The sequence below is a fragment of the Panulirus ornatus genome, chromosome 36 (assembly GCF_036320965.1).
Source record: "Panulirus ornatus isolate Po-2019 chromosome 36, ASM3632096v1, whole genome shotgun sequence".
NCBI classification, from domain to species: Eukaryota; Metazoa; Arthropoda; class Malacostraca; order Decapoda; family Palinuridae; genus Panulirus; species Panulirus ornatus.
The window spans coordinates 8,758,779-8,776,278 of NC_092259.1; the positions used below are offsets into that span (position 1 = coordinate 8,758,779).

At 50.5% G+C, this 17,500-nt stretch overlaps 1 protein-coding gene across 2 annotated transcripts in view; it reads left to right on the plus strand.

The window, feature by feature from the left end:
• Nucleotides 1-17,500, plus strand: part of LOC139760294 (neuropilin and tolloid-like protein 1) — a 168,283-nt gene that overhangs the window by 67,289 nt on the left and 83,494 nt on the right. For both annotated transcript variants that reach the window (XM_071683264.1, XM_071683266.1), the window contains exon 2: nt 2,809-2,853. In XM_071683264.1, the coding sequence (XP_071539365.1) occupies nt 2,809-2,853 (45 nt within the window). The remainder of the gene's footprint in view (nt 1-2,808; nt 2,854-17,500) is intronic.

Consider the following 17,500-nt stretch of genomic DNA (forward strand, 5'->3'; position numbering starts at 1 on the left):
CCAGCCTCTTCCCCCCCCCCCATTCAACGTCTCCAGCCTCTTCCCCCCCCCCCATTCAACGTCTCCAGCCTCTTCCCCCCCCCCCATTCAACGTCTCCAGCCTCTTCCCCCCCCCCCATTCAACGTCTCCAGCCTCTTCCCCCCCCCCCATTCAACGTCTCCAGCCTCTTCCCCCCCCCCCATTCAACGTCTCCAGCCTCTTCCCCCCCCCCCATTCAACGTCTCCAGCCTCTTCCCCCCCCCCCATTCAACGTCTCCAGCCTCTTCCCCCCCCCCCATTCAACGTCTCCAGCCTCTTCCCCCCCCCCCATTCAACGTCTCCAGCCTCTTCCCCCCCCCCCATTCAACGTCTCCAGCCTCTTCCCCCCCCCCCATTCAACGTCTCCAGCCTCTTCCCCCCCCCCCATTCAACGTCTCCAGCCTCTTCCCCCCCCCCCATTCAACGTCTCCAGCCTCTTCCCCCCCCCCCATTCAACGTCTCCAGCCTCTTCCCCCCCCCCCATTCAACGTCTCCAGCCTCTTCCCCCCCCCCCATTCAACGTCTCCAGCCTCTTCCCCCCCCCCCATTCAACGTCTCCAGCCTCTTCCCCCCCCCCCATTCAACGTCTCCAGCCTCTTCCCCCCCCCCCATTCAACGTCTCCAGCCTCTTCCCCCCCCCCCATTCAACGTCTCCAGCCTCTTCCCCCCCCCCCATTCAACGTCTCCAGCCTCTTCCCCCCCCCCCATTCAACGTCTCCAGCCTCTTCCCCCCCCCCCATTCAACGTCTCCAGCCTCTTCCCCCCCCCCCATTCAACGTCTCCAGCCTCTTCCCCCCCCCCCATTCAACGTCTCCAGCCTCTTCCCCCCCCCCCATTCAACGTCTCCAGCCTCTTCCCCCCCCCCCATTCAACGTCTCCAGCCTCTTCCCCCCCCCCCATTCAACGTCTCCAGCCTCTTCCCCCCCCCCCATTCAACGTCTCCAGCCTCTTCCCCCCCCCCCATTCAACGTCTCCAGCCTCTTCCCCCCCCCCCATTCAACGTCTCCAGCCTCTTCCCCCCCCCCCATTCAACGTCTCCAGCCTCTTCCCCCCCCCCCATTCAACGTCTCCAGCCTCTTCCCCCCCCCCCATTCAACGTCTCCAGCCTCTTCCCCCCCCCCCATTCAACGTCTCCAGCCTCTTCCCCCCCCCCCATTCAACGTCTCCAGCCTCTTCCCCCCCCCCCATTCAACGTCTCCAGCCTCTTCCCCCCCCCCCATTCAACGTCTCCAGCCTCTTCCCCCCCCCCCATTCAACGTCTCCAGCCCTCTCCCCACCTTGCCTACCTCCCTTCCAATCTCCCCTTTTTTGTTCATCTCCCCAACCCTTTTCGCCTCACCCACTTTCCTCTCCTCCCCACTTTCCTTATCTCCCCGCCTTGCCCGTCTCCTCCCCACCCGCGATGGCCGACGACCTGGGTATTATTTATTCTAAAGAGGCGTAAACACCACTTGGCTGTTCCAGGGGAGGCTATTTGTGCTGGGGTGAGGGTGGGAGGGGCCGCTGAGTCTTACCGGGGTCCTCAGGGGAGTGGAGGAGGAGGAGGCCCCCTACCACTCCCTCCCTCACCTGCACATGGCACGGTCATGACCCGGCCGCCGGCAGGGCCCTAGAGAGAGAGAGAGAGAGAGAGAGAGAGAGAGAGAGAGAGAGAGAGAGAGAGAGATGCTGTGTCTCTGACTACACCATACCGTCAGGTGTCCCCCTGGGTGAGGGGGGAGAGGGGATGATGGGGGGTTTGGTCTTCACCATCGTCACCATCAATTATCGGGAAAAAGTCGTGTGTGTGTGTGTGTGTGTGTGTGTGTGTGTGTGTGTGAGGGGAGGGAGGGTCGACCGCTCTCCACACAAGTTGCAAATCCAATACTTTTTGATAACCCTCTCTCTCTCTCCTCAACGCCTCCTCGGCACTCCGGAGCACCAGACTCACCTCTCTTATGATCACTCTGGCTGCAGTAGACACACACACACACACACACACACACACACACACACACACACACACACACACACACACACACACACCAAGAGCATTAGAACATTGCCACTGTCGCCGCTCGGAGTCAGCTCCTGGTCTACTGGTCCTCTGTGCACGTATATACAGAGGTACCGGCAGATGGCAAGGACCAACCTCCTGGTAGGGGGCACTAGGTGTAAAGGTGATGGGCCAGATCCTCAGACATGGCCCTATCTCTGGTAGGCTCACTGTGGGCCTGTTAGTGAGGGCCATGGCCCAGGACATGGCCACCCCTGGGAGGCTCATTTTACCCCTGTCACTGAGGGCCATGTCCCCTGTATTTATCCGATCATCCTTTCCTACAGAATATCCAAGTCAGTATACCTACCCCTCTCCACACTCCACGGTGTCCCCTCTTTGGTGTCATTCAGCCAGCTGGAGTGCCGGAGGGTGTGGTGGGTGGTGAGGAGGAGCCTTCTGCTTTACTACCCCGTCTCTCTCTCAGCAGATCAAGAGCGTTGAGTACTGATGCTCTCCTCCAGCAGATAACCTGGTCACGGACCAACAGGGTTCCCGTGATCTCTCTGCCCAGTGTACTGGCCTCCAGCAGACATGCACAGGCCCCACCTCTCCGTCTTCTAGGTTTCCAATGTACTGTCCTCCTCCTCCAGATACTCTCGTCACAGGCCAACAAGTCCTCTCGTATCTGGTTGGCTTTCCCATGTACTTTACTTAACACATCATATCCTTCCTCCAACAGCTTACTTGCACAGGTTGTGTCCACATGATCACCTGCCACTCACTAACGTCATGCATTTCTCTCCTGTTGCAGTGGTCAACGTGCTGTTCCTGCTGCTCCACACATCCTACGCACAGGGTGAGTACTACTATCCTCGTAGCCTCCTCCAGTGGCGTTCCCGGGAACAGAGAAGTCTTCAAAAGTAGGTCTATCCATCATCAACGTGAAGTTATACCTCGATAGTGTCATGTTTACCCCTAGTTGAAGATGGTAATGGTGTCTTCTATAAATGGAACTATTCCTCCATCTTTTAGCAACAGTTAAGATGTTTATTTCACCTTCGGCATGTACCTAAATGATCGTAATTAGTCCATTGCGGTAAGTTTGCGGAGCCGATTGTTCACTGGGGTCCTTGGAGTCAACTGTACACTTGGGGGTGTAAGGAAGAGCCAGATGGCTTTGAAAAGTCTCAGGCAGCGAGGCAGGTGACGCAGCCGGGGAGAGATATAATACCACAGGTTAACTCTCTCTATATAATATAGTTAGTTATATAATGTGGTTTGGCTCAAGGTATATCACATCCCGGAGTGATGGAAGGCGGCGAACAGGCGCTGGCCCCGTGTGAGATTTGTGTCGATGCGTTGATAACAGGTATAGCCAGCAGGTCTGCACGGCTGGGCTGGGTAGATGTGGGCTCCACGACACTGCCCCCTTAGCTGGCGCAAAACCAGACGGACGGACGGACGGGAAAGCTGCGACAAAAAAAAAAAAGGGGGGGGGGGATGTGTGTCCGACTCACCTCCGTCTCTCCACCTGGGAACTCCAGCCTGATCTGTCACGGGAACTCGAATCTCTGACGTACTGAGGCAATACCTTCACGGGAACTCCACCCTCTTGACGTGTAGACCCAAGGCCGTCACTGGGGTATGTGGACATGGGGGGGGTGTGTGGAGGAGGAGAGAGAGAGAGAGAGAGAGAGAGAGAGAGAGAGAGAGAGAGAGAGAGAGAGAGAGAGAGATAGACATTTGCAATGGGTCGTGAAAATCACAGCATGGGTTTGTTTTTTTTCCTCCTGCGTCAGCCGTGACGCAAGGCATGCCTGACTCAATGAGATGCGGGAGGTCGCTGCGTCAGCGGTGACGCAACAGCTACCCCTCAGAGGAGAGATGTGGGTGGGTCTCTTCGTCAAATATAACGCACGCACCATCGCGTCTCGCCCTCCAGATCCCCCCCAACATTTCACACCATCCGTAGATATCTGACGTTTTAATCACTTCGGGTGTCAAGAGCGAAGATAAAAAGAAACACCTTCCCATATCTAAACTAGTTTTGGTTTTTATCGAGGACGATATATAACAGATATATGAGCAAAACCTATATATATATATATATATATATATATATATATATATATATATATATATATATATATATATATATATATATATATATATATATATCGCGTCGTGTGAATGTTTAAAACGCGAGGGTCTGAATTTAACCGCACGGTGTGGTGAGGTCCGGTGGAGCGGCAGGTGCCAAGGATACTTCCACGGGAAAGGGAGCTCCGCTGTGGGGCGCCCCGAGGGATAAGGTGGGTGGATAACGAAAGCCTTGTGTTGCGCGAGGTCATGGGTCAAGGCAGAGATCACGAACACTTAATTCGAATACGATAACTTGACCAATCCTCTGAGCTTAACGACTTAACCTCCTGGGCAAAGACAGGTTTATCAAAATAACTGCACTACCAACATTCCAATCACCGAGTCTTGGCCAGTCTTCACAAACTGTTTTCTCCTCATCCAGGGATGAAACTGACTCATGTGTAGAGCGTAGTAGGTCGGGAATGATATCGAACGACCCCCTGCTCCAGTAGTCTGATATCTGCAAGTCAACAGCTCCTCCTTGACGGTTAAGCCCAGATGACTGGCTGGGTATATGGGCTTCAAGGCCTGTCGACTGACTCCCCAGGGGGTCACTGAAGGACGTCGATGTCGAGTTATATAAGTCCCAGTCGATGAACCTTAAAAACCACCTACATTCTCTCTCTCTCTCTCTCTCTCTCTCTCTCTCTCTCTCTCTCTCTCTCTCTCTCTCTCTCTCTCTGTTGAAGATCACTCCAAGGCCATCGCACGCGCCCTCACTGACCCCTGAGGCTTATAGATGAGGTCAGGTCAATTGATCAAGTTGACTAACGACCTAAGAGAGAGAGAGTTTAAATTTTCTTCGGACATTTCCACAACGAAATTCTCATTTGCCATCTGGACAGGTGGTCTTCGTCGTGAGTGATTCGTCTCTGGAGGGAACAAGAAAGACGCTGATTGATTTCCAGGACCACCTGGATCCCGCTGTTACTTTCTCCCTCCAGGAACGAGGAACAGAAGCCACTGGCGTTAGCTGCAGGGAACAAGTTAACAAATTTTCCGGGCACGAAACTGTTACGTAGATGAGATACTCCCCTTACAGGGTACTTAATCAAACCATACGGAACACGTAATCTTTCTTGGAACATTGAAAACTTAAAACAAGCAGAGCACTTATTGCGACTCTGAGACCTGTGGTGAGCACACAGCCATTTACCAGGATCACGGAACACTTACAGTGAGGACTGGTGCACTTTACAGCAAGCCATGGGTACTTATACTTACTATGGAATACTTATAGAGAACAAGGAGCACCCCCTGTAGTGAGCACGGAGCACCTGTTACGAGCTGGAACACGCAGGTAGTGGCATTTGCGTCGTCCACGGAACACTTACGATGAGCACGAAGAGCACTTTACAACCATCGCACCTCAACGTCACCGAGCGTAGCACACATCTACGACAAATATGGCACGCTGAATATTAGCTCAAGATCTTTAAACGTAGGTCCTTCAACGCATCGCAAATTTCCTTTACGTGGCGACTACTAACTGACGCGGTAGGCTTCCAGAAGAGTCCTCCATCTTCTTTTAAATAATCCTTTAAACAAATAACTGGTTTGTGGTTGAAAACCAGGAGGCGCCGGCAGGGGTAAATAATCCCTTAAAACAAAACAAAAAAAAAAAATGGCTTGCGGTTGAGGAGGAGGGAAGCAAGCAGCAGCAGCAGCTGGATGTCTTAAGAATTGAAACCTTTTGTCGTTTTCAGAGAGAGGTGAGAGGCCTAGTGTGTCTGATGCCTCGCCTTATATATATATATATATATATATATATATATATATATATATATATATATATATATATATATATATATATATATATATATATATATATATATATATATATATAAATATATATATATATATATATATATATATATATATATATATATATATATATATATATATATATATATATATATATATATACCCCCGTCTGGTTGTATCCTCAACAGCCAGTATGATAAAGGTGGATCGTCCAGTCTTTAAGTGGACGGGAAGGAACAGAACGGTTCTCTGCAGTGTTTGAATTTCGTTCCGTTCCTTAACGATTCGCGGGATTAATGTTGACGTCGGGTTTAAGAAAATAAACGTGTGTCCTCGATTTGGCTTCCAGTTGGTTTAATACGTTTTTTTTTAGTTATAAATTGGTTTAGCCATTTTTTTATTAATTGGTTTAACATGATTTTTGTTTGTTATCAATTGGTTTAGTAAGTTTTTGGTTAGTTATAATTTGGTTTAACAAGTTTTCTTTAGTTATAAATTGACTTAAAAAGTTTTTTGTTAGTTATAAATTGGTTTTACAAGCGTCCCGTTAGAAAAGGAGGGAACAGTTTTAAGATTAACCACAAGGACATGACACCAAGCAAGGTAACACACCCAAGAAGCTCAGGGTGAGGCTATACCCACCCTGGAGCCTCAGGGTGAGGCTATACCCACCCTGGAGGCTCAGGGTGAGGCTATACCCACCCTGGAGGCTCAGGGTGAGGCTATACCCACCCTGGAGCCTCAGGGTGAGGCTATACCCACCCTGGAGGCTCAGGGTGAGGCTATACCCACCCTGGGGGCTCAGGGTGAGGCTATACCCACCCTGGAGGCTCAGGGTGAGGCTATACCCACCCTGGAGGCTCAGGGTGAAGCTATATCTCAACCTAAAGGCTCAAGGTGAAGCTATACCCACCCTGGAGGCTGAGGGTGAAGCTATACCTCACCCTGGGGGCTCAGGGTGAAGCTATACCTCACCCTGGGGGCTCAGGGTGAAGCTATACCTCACCCTGGGGGCTCAGGGTGAAGCTATACCCACCCTGGGGGCTCAGGGTGAGGCTATACCCACCCTGGAGGCTCAGGGTGATGCTATACCCACCCTGGAGGCTCAGGGTGAAGTTATACCTCACCCTGGGGGCTCAGGGTGAAGCTATACCCACCCTGGAGGCTCAGGGTGAAGCTATACCTCAATCTGGGGGCTCAGGGTGAAGCTATACCCACCCTGGAGGCTCAGGGTGAAGCTATACCTCACCCTGGGGGCTCAGGGTGAAGCTATACCCACCCAGGTGGCTCAGGGAGAGTATACATACCCACCCTGGGAGTCGTAGAAATCATGAAACCTAACCAGGACGGTGTGGCGTACGTTCGTGTCCTTCTGAAATGGAATATCTCTGAAAGACCAATTTTCCGGGTTGTTGGGCGTCGTGGTGGGCAAGGAGGAGCAGGAGCAGGAGGAGGAGGAGGGGGTGGAAGGCGCTCCCTATGCTAATGGCGGGATATTTAGGGTGGCGCTCCTTTAATCAAACCCACACGACCATTAGACTGGGCCAATTTGCCTCAGTGATGGGTGATGAGTCAGCAGGGCTCAGGGCTGTCTAAGGGTGTTGGGGGGGGGGGGGGGGGGGGGGTGGAGGGAGGTGGGTGTCTGTGTGTGTGTGTGTGTGTGGGAGGGGGGGATGGGGACCCGAGTGGAGAGGGAGGCTGCTTGCTTGCTTGCTCGGTGGGGAGGAGAGAGAGAGGGGAGTGTGTGTGTGTGTGTGTGTGTGTGGGGTAAGGGGAATGAGGCTCCTTGCTTGCATGTTCGGTGGGTGGTGAGGGAAGGGGGGAGTGTGTGTGTGTGTGGTAAGTGAGAGAGAGAGAGAGAGAGAGAGAGAGAGAGAGAGAGAGAGAGAGAGAGAGAGAGAGAGAGAGAGAGAGAGGAGCGTGGGAGAGTATCATCCTGGGGGGGGGGGGGGAGATTCTAGACCATTCCATCTTTCCCTCACGTGCCAACCCTTTCCCTTCCCTTCCCCCATACCAACCAAACCCCGCTCCCCCCCCACCCCTCCCACTCCCCGCACCTCTCGCTAATGGTCATAACTACCCCCTTCCCCTCCCCTTCCCCGCCCACCCCTCTCTCCTTCGCCCTCATTCAAACGGCAACACAAGTCGAGAACAACGGACCGACCGACTGTCCGTCCCCCTCCCCCCCTTTTGCAACGACCTTACCCCCCCCCCCCCCCCCCCGTATCTGATGCTCTGACGTGTGTAAAGGTGGACGTCTTTCGGCTTCAACGATCACATCGAATTAACTGATCCATTTGGCTGTCATGCGTACGACCTGGCTACACGCGCGCGCGCGCGCGCGTGTGTGTGTGTGTGTGTGTGTGTGTGTGTGTGTGTGTGTGTGTGTGTGTGTGTGCGCCACAATGCCAGCTCCCACCCTCATGACGAGTGTGTGATGAGCAGCTGATGAAGTATGAGGCGGAGGTGGGGGGGAGGGAGGAGGGGGAGTTAGATGATGGATTGTGGTGGGGTGGGGTGGGGCGGGGCGGGGCGGGGCGGGGCGGGGTGGGGTGGGGTGGGGTGGGGCGGGGCGGGGTGGGGCGGGGCGGGGCGGGGCGGGGCGGGGCGGGGCGGGGCGGGGTGGACGGGTCACCCCGCGGCGTCACAGGAACCGTCACCCACTGCCGTCATCCGTCCGTTTAAACGTCGGTGTCACTCACAGCGTCACCAGCCCGTCACGTCAACGTCACACTTAGCGCTGTCACCAGCGTGAAGTGTGACGACCGCTGGCGTTACTCTCCCAGCACCATGAGCTGAGAGGTGAGGGGTCGTGGGGCTGAGACATGAGAAGGTCTGGGGCTGAGACATGAGGGGGCCTGGGGCTGAGACATGAGGGGGCCTGGGGCTGAGACATGATGGGCCTGGGGCTGAGACATGATGGGCCTGGGGCTGAGACATGAGGGGGCCTGGGGCTGAGACATGAGGGGGCCTGGGGCTGAGACATGAGGGGCCTGGGGCTGAGACATGAGGGGGCCTGGGGCTGAGACATGAGGGGGCCTGGGGCTGAGACATGAGGGGGCCTGGGGCTGAGACATGAGGGGGCCTGGGGCTGAGACATGATGGGGCCTGGGGCTGAGACATGAGGTCCATGAGTAGAGATAACATGAGCGCATCACTCCACATAACACACAAGTACAGTATTAATCAGAATCAATCACGAAAAACCAGAATTAATCACGAAAAAACAGAATTAATCACGAAAAACCAGAATTGATCACGAAAAACCGGAATTAATCGCGTAAAACCAGAACTGATCACGAAAACTAATCATGAAATAACAATTTACCACGAAAGACCAAGATTACTCACGAAAAATCAGAATTAATCACGAAAAAACAGAAACGATCACGAAAAACTAGGCCTGATCATGAAATATTAATCACGAAAAAAAATGGAAAGCATTAATTCTAGAGTATAATAAGAAAGAGGGATGAAAGGAATAAAATAAATGTGGACATAAGATTTAAAAAAAAAAAAATGCTAAAAAGTTCGAGGGGGGGACCCTCACGAGTTTAGAACTCCCTCCCCGCACGGTAAATACAGGTAATTCCAGATAGGTAATTAGAAATAGGTAATTACACACAGGAAAGAGGGGGCGGCGGCGCGGCGCGGCGCCCCGTGTCTAATTCACCACAGAGGCTATTGGACCTCAAGCGGGAAGGGGGGTGAGAGAGAGAGAGAGAGAGAGAGAGAGAGAGAGAGAGAGAGAGAGAGAGAGAGAGAGAGAGAGAGAGAGAGAGAGAGAGAGAGAGAGACCTACTGGGATTAACTTGCATCTAAAGTCGACCCAATATTCCCGTCGCTGCGATGGTACTGTATGAATTATCTGCATAACTTACGAGTGTTATGCACGCACGCTCGAATGCACACACACACACACACACACACACACACACACAAACGCACTTTCAAACATATACATACATACATACATACATACATACAAAGACGAATCACATAAATGCACTTTCAAACATAAACATACACAACATGCATACATGCATACAAAGACGAGTCTATACACATCCATTTCCCCCTGCACGTAAATCCCTCGTGCATTAGCGTCCATGGAATTGGACGCCAACAGAGGCGGCAGGTCGTTGCGGGGGTTTAAAATGATCAACAACAAAACGGGAAAAATCAGCTATGAATTGAGGGCAGTATGGCTGTGTCGGGAGGGAGGGTAGGCCAGCAAGGCTGTGGCCTGGATCCTACTGCCTCAACGCTTCCAGGACCGGTGCTGCAGCCTCGCTGGAAGGGCTGTGGCCTGGATCCTGTTGCCTCAACGCTTCCAGGACTGGTGCTGCGGCCTCGCTGGAAGGGCTGTGGCCTGGATCCAGTTGCCTCACCGCTTCCAGGACCGGCGCTGCAGCCTCGCTGGAAGGGCTGTGGCCTGCATCCTGCTGCCTCAACGCTTCCAGGACCGGCGCTGCAGCCTCACTGGAAGGGCTGTGGCCTGGATCCTGTTGCCTCAACGCTTCCAGGACCGGTGCTGCAGCCTCGCTGGAAGGGCTGTGGCCTGGATCCTACTGCCTCAACGCCTCCAGGACCAGTGCTGTAGCCTCGCTGGAAGGGCTGTGGCCTGGATCCTACTGCCTCAACGCTTCCAGGACCGGTGCTGCAGCCTCGCTGGAAGGACTGTGACTTGCATCCTGCCACCTTAACTCTTCCAGGACTGGCGCTCAAGCCTCGCTGGAAGGGAGAGCACCACCCTCTCCCTCAGTACGTCATGCCTCGCTAAGTGACTGAACTAAAGGAATCTCGTTTTTATACCTCAAAAAATTGGATTTCTGGTTTCCAGTGCGTGTGTGTGGTCATGGAAGGTGTTATAGTGAGGTAATCTCATCAGAGGGAGGGAGTGGGATGAAAATTGTGTTGCTAGTGTTGGTTGAGGTGTTGCCTGCCTGCGAGGGGCATGAAGAGAGGTCAGTGGCGGGATGGGACGGGGGAGGGAGGGGAAAGGTAATTGGATAGATCTATGCGGACCGGGGGGAAGGGGGGGGGGTGGATGGTGATTGGATAGATCTATGGGATGAAGTTTAAAGCGCCGGCTGCATCCAAGAGAAGGTCAGTGGACGGCGTGTGTGTGTGTTTGCGTGTGTGTGTGTGTGTGTGTGTGTGTGTGTGTGTTCGTCTCACCTCGACAGTGCTCGTAGTTTAGGCAATAGGTCTGGAAGAGTTGGAGTTTAGAATCTCTGGAAAGGAAGGAAGGAAAAATCTTTGGAAATGAGACAGTAAAGGTACAGACTGTAGTGTAGTGAAGTACTACAGCTGCTCTCGATGACGGACGTACATTATGAAAGACGTTACAGCAAAAGACGATGTTGCATGAGTAATGTGAGTTGTGTCTAAACTGTCCCAATGTTGGCCTCTATAAGTGTCTTTTGTACCCACCAACCTGTCATATCCGCGGAGGCCCCCCACGTCTGCTCAGTCTTTTACCGGTAGATACATGGAACACACACACACGAACACACACACACACACACACACACACACACACACACACACAAACAAGAACTATTGGACAGTAACTCCCGTGATGCACTAGACCAGCCAGATTGCAGCATGAAACAGCTTGGTAAATCATAGACCTTAAAGACATAAGTCTAGTCTTAGAATGAAGTGCTGGAGACAAATAGAAAACCCCCTCGAACCAGCTGAAGATATACTGTTTTAAATGCAAAACTTAAAAGCGTTCTTCAAAGGGAAAAAATATAAACCCAGGCGCAACTTTCCTTAATCTTTGACAAGCGTCTCTCGCATCATCATCATCATCAAATGTGACCATAAGATATTCGGTGCCACTTGTTTGCTTTCTCGTTCTCTCTACGGCAGATTTGAAAACATTACATCCCTCTGAACACCACCGTTAATTTCAGAGGCCTACCGGGCGACTCCAACGGAGTAGTCGAGGCGAGTCCTTACGTTGAGTGTCCCTCTTAGACCACGCTGGTGTGTGCTGGCCCAAAAGCTGCTTTCCCTGCCTTGTTTGTTGACTGCACGAGAGGACACTTCGCTCACGTGCAGCCACTGGGAAGTCGCACACAACTGCCGAGATCATTCGTCCCCCGCTGTCTGCCTCACACTTGGCGAACTGCGGCTTAAGTGCGAAGGCAGAGGAGGTGGAGGAGGAGGAGCCTGCATCAGCTGAACCTCACACTTCACCAGAGTGAGGAGGCTCTAGCTGGGGTGAGGTATGTGTCTTAATGCTGTGCCTTCCAGTTCTTCAGGGCGCGGCGGGGGGGTTGGTGGTGGTGGTGGTGGAGGCGTGTGGCAGGTCTTTGTTGGCAGGGGATTCAGTCGGCAATTTCATGGTCACTAAATTGGGTGTTATTTTCCAGTGACACTACAATCTTCCAGGGGACGATGGAAGTCCAGGCCTCTCAATATATAGCGGAAGTGTTCCCGCGCGCGCGTCTGTATAAGACTCATGGACTGAGACGGGGCATTGTACGATGGTTATTGGACGATGTCCAGTCTGGTCGTGCGTTGTGGCGAGGGAGAACAAGAACAGGTTTATCTGCACGTCAGTCTGGGTCAGAAGAGCAGCAGCAGCAGCAGGAGCAACACCAAGCGCAACACGGATCAGCAAACGCGTTCCAGTAAATGTCGTGTGCAGTGCTTGCAAACAGCGGGCAGACTGTGCCGAGGTACATCGCGACACCGCAGGCAAGCGGATGTGAGGCTTAACACTGGACTGTTAGACCGACGAGTGAAGTCTTTGTGGATGGTATAACATACGTATGAATGTAATGAGGATGAGACGAATCTCTGAGACTGGTTGGTTAATGTCCCTCTGTGACATATGTCATCCATTTGCGCAACAGTTCACAGGATGAGCAATGGCGATACTGGCACAAGTAAAATTTCAGCTCTGAACCGCTGATGGCGACATTCTAGGTACATACCATGAGCTCAGAATAATACGTATGAGGAAAAAAAAATGTATTACCATTGTTGTAGGCCTGGAGGAGGGCCATTGACCTTGATATTTGTGAGGCCACACGTGCTCAAAGTTGCACGGGAAGTGAACTATGTTTGCTGATCGACTGGTTTTGAAAGCTCAAGGTCCAGCGTCCTACTCAATGCTGTCATACTTGATTTTACGAACTCAGGTCGGCGGCTGGAGCGTCACATAGTAAATGCTGACGTGTCACCCTGTGCCACAGCCCGACCTGGTATGTACGGCGACGCTTGACTAATAGTGAAGAGAAAAGGGATGTTAAAGAGGCGGTGTGAGGTGTAAATGTGGTACACAGTGGCCAAAAAGGCTTCACCCAACACAGGAGGGACGCGAACCGTGTACAAAGAAATAAGATGGTGATAAGGAGAGAGGGAAGGATGGAGTGCATCTTAAGGCAAAAATGGAAGGACAAAGAAGACGTGGGAGAGATACAAGAAGAGGTGTGTGGAGGGAAGGGAACAGCAGGATAGAAAAAGACCTGAAGGATTTCTGTGGAAAAAGGGGATGATGTAAGTGGGAGTCAGAGGCGGAATGGAGAAAAATACGGAAGCTGATTTGACGGTGATGATGGGGAAAGCCACGAGGGGAAGGAAACAGGGAGGTATGACGTAAGAGAATGAGGAAGATGAGGACGCGTCTTCACCACCTGTTGCGTATTGGTAATGAGGAGGGTGAGACGGAGGGGTGTGAGTGACGGGCAGCTGGTGTGGGTGGTTGGGGATGATTTATGAGCGAATCATGCGTCTTACATGAGGCTGTCGCTTGCAACAGGCACAGCGGGTGTGGACCAGAGCACAGAGGAGAGTTTAGAGTTTATAACTGTAAAACAAGGATAAGATACGACTTGGGTCTGACTAAAACCCGTGGTGCTAAGTCGTGGATGGAACGATAAGTCGGCTAAGATCAACGGAGAGTTTACGAGAGAAAGCTGAAGGTTTACATGAATTCTGTTACTATATCTGAAGTGGATATTGGTGCGACTAAGTCCAGAATATTCAATGAAGTTTGAAATATAAAGAGGCGTAAGTTTAATGTAACGCGATAGAGCAAGCTGGAAGTATAAGAAGCGGGCTACAAAATGTGATTTTGAGAACCCGTGTTTGGTGGGTGGAGGCAGGAGTGATGACTTCAGCATGTCCCTCCCTACTGAGGCAAGAAGCGCGCTGAAGAAGTTTACACGATTTTACGAAAATTTAGAGTGGTTTTAAACAGGTCGCTAGCGGGAAACGCACTTGTGGACCGATGTGGCAGAATTCGCGAGTTTGTAAACTTACTAAGTTGAGGGGTTTTGTTAAAGTACTTTACGTATCAGTTAATCACGCACTTCGAAATTCACAAAGACAGTACAAATATAGGAAGAATGACTGAGGAATAACGAATGCAGATAACAGTTTTAAGAGAAGCGACTTCAAAAGTAGTTACGTGACGGGTGACGGGAAGCGGTGTAGGTCCGGGGCTGGATGGAGGAGTAAACAGCCTAGCCTAACCCCCACACACCCCCCAACCGACCACTCTACTGTAACACCAACAACATCCCTCGACTCTTGCCAAATGCTCCCCGCTACCGAAAGTTTGTGAATAATTTCTCTTAACCTTTTGTAAAGTTTCTGTAAACACTCTCGGGATGCTGAGATCCTAAGTTCCTAACTGAGTTTGGGCGGCGATTTTGGTACCAAAACACCAAGCCCTACTTGGGCCTTGACTGGGGAATTTTCTGCCACTATTTGTCCACCTATTCGCCGCCCTTGCAGCAAAAATAGAAAAAAAATCAGTAAGTGCTGGTCACTTTAGGTCAACTGGAGGGTTTATCTTGGACACAGTACCATAATTTGAGCTAATATTTTCCTGATTACTTCGTTTCTGACACCCGCATATACAAGGGAAACTGAAAGGGCCTTAGACAGTCATATTTAGGCACGGAGATTAAACGTATTCCATAGTTTACATTTAGTCTATTTCAGCCAACAACGCCCAGCCTCACTGAGTTTAAATAAGGCCATGTTTGGTCTCGCTCGACTGAGCATTACTAAGCACCGCGCCTCATCACGGGTTCGCTTTCCACAACAAATATGGCCGCCGCAGATACTGTTTTTTTTTTTTCCAGGCCAGGATGTGTAGCCTTTGTTGCTAGTTATGACGATAGACCATGCCAGCCCAGACAGCAAGGACGAGTTACGAGACAGTACAAACATTCCCGAGACCGCCGTGTATGCTCTCCTTCCTTACCAGCCTGCGTCCTAAGAAGAGAATTCCTCGCAAAAATGACAGACTTGTGGCCGAGACTAGACATCGCGAGGCAACGACAAAGGACCCCACGTAACTTTATAGTGTCACCTGGTTATAAGCATCGGCCACAACAACGAGACTATCCCGAAAGTTGTGGTTAACAAGAAGTTGGAAACAGACCAACATAATTCGCTTTGGTCTAACGTTGGTAAGTATGTGAGTGGGCGTAAGGCTTTGGTACAGTGGTACCCGGTCCCACCCAGTAGCCAGCCTCCTGCCGACAGAATGTTGGCATGTTCACGTCTGTGATCTTTTCAGCCACATATCCGTTTCCCTTTCTTTTCTTTTGCATGACAGGCCAAAGTCAGTCAGTCATGGCAGTCTTATAGACGTTTGCATTACGTAGAACACTTGGTTACAGCATGATTTAATCCAGTTCCATTTAATCAATTCATGGCGACTCGGGAGTTGACAAGCCTAGTCGGTCAACCACGCGGGGGCCAGATGCAAGTTACAAAACCACTCGTATCTCGCAGGACAACGATAATGACTCGTCATATGAAGACATTGTTTGGAGATAAGTTCAGGACTGTGGAACTTAACGGCCCACCAGAGCGTGGACGGCGCACAAGAATATTATGTTTGATATAAATAACTTATCCCTGGGGATAGGGGGGAAAGAATACTTCCCACGTATTCCCTGCGTGTCGTAGAAGGCGACTAAAAGGGAAGGGAGCGGGGGGCTGGAAATCCTCCCCTCTCTTCTTTTCTTTTTTTCTTCCAAAAGAAAGAACAAAGAACAGAGAAGGGGGCCAGGTGAGGATATTCCCTCAAAGGCCCAGGCCTCTGTTCTTAATGCTACCTCGCTAACGCGGGAAATGGCGAAGTGTGAAAAAAAAATAAATAAATAACAAGGTGATTAAGTTCCGAGTGTGGGAACTTTGCCTCTCTGATTAGGTTAGGATAGGCTTGGGAAAAGACTATACAGTTATACGTTACGGTATCGGGAACTTTAAAAGTCACAATCTCATTAATTTAAGGATTGGTTGGGACTGTTTACTCTCATCTGGGTTAGGATGAGGTTACGTCAAGGGCAAAAACGCAATTCGTTCTTCCATTACCACCATCTCGGATCCATCCCCTGTCAAAGCACAGGTGAGGATGAAATTATGATACATTCACAAAAGCTAAGTGTACTTCCATAACTATGCAACTTTAACAAACAAATAACCCTAATTTCTAACGAACAGTCAACCACATTTTCCATTTGTAATACTAATTAACAATTCGCATTTCATTTGGTCCCTAACTGCAAGTCGCTAATAGTACTGATAACAGATAAGCTGTTCCCATTATTTACTAATACTGGCGACAGATTTCATTTCCCTCATTGCCTACAGGTACAAGTGTCATATACGTCATAACGAGCAGTGAATTCACCAGAGTGACACCATGCGAAAACGAGTGGCATGCAGACATTACTTGTAATTGAACAACTTCCAATGGGAAAAGTATGAATATGTTATATTCAATGAGACATTACACTGTGCTATAATGCCGACGGTGTTTTATGGTTAAATTGTGGTTATGGACGAACTTTCTGGTGGCATAAAAATGAAATTATTTATATGCCGATCGGTTTCCGTCTGTGCCACCAACACACTCCAAGCACACTTGTTCGCCATATTTGCAGTTACGAAAGTCTGCTCCTCGACCGAACTACCCGTTATGGCTCAAAGTCATTCAAACGAGAAGGTGTGTGAATAGAAAAAAAAGAAAATCATCACTCCAAGGCATCGGGACATAAAGAAAGACGCTGTTTACATACACAATATCGACCCGAGCTGTTGGTCGCGCGGATTTGATGGCCCCCCTCGTATGACGTCACCGCCCAGCCTGACCTACTTCCCAGAGACCGCGAGTGTGTGCTGACTGTCAGTATCACAACTCAATATCTGCAAGTCGTACTTACAGTAATAGATAAATAGAACAAAAAAAAAATACATTGACACCAAAAAAATACATAAAGATATCAATAAATCGATCGATAAATAAGTAAATAGAATAATCTCGCTGGAAATCATGAAACGCGCTGTAAAAGTATTTCATCAGTTGGTCATGAAATTGTCTTCGGCCTTTTAGGTGTACTTTGTAAATCTGTGTTCTGTGGTCAGATTATAATTTCCCTGGTGAGGGGATCTGTCTAGTAGGACGATGGGTTGCTCTAGCAGGGACGCCGGGGTTTGAGGAGGAATGAGTCGGTAGCTATGAGAAGCCGTCTCCTCATTCTTTTACCCTCTGCAATATAAATATATATATATATTCTTTTTTTCTTTCCCTCCCCGTGGCCCAAGCTGACCAT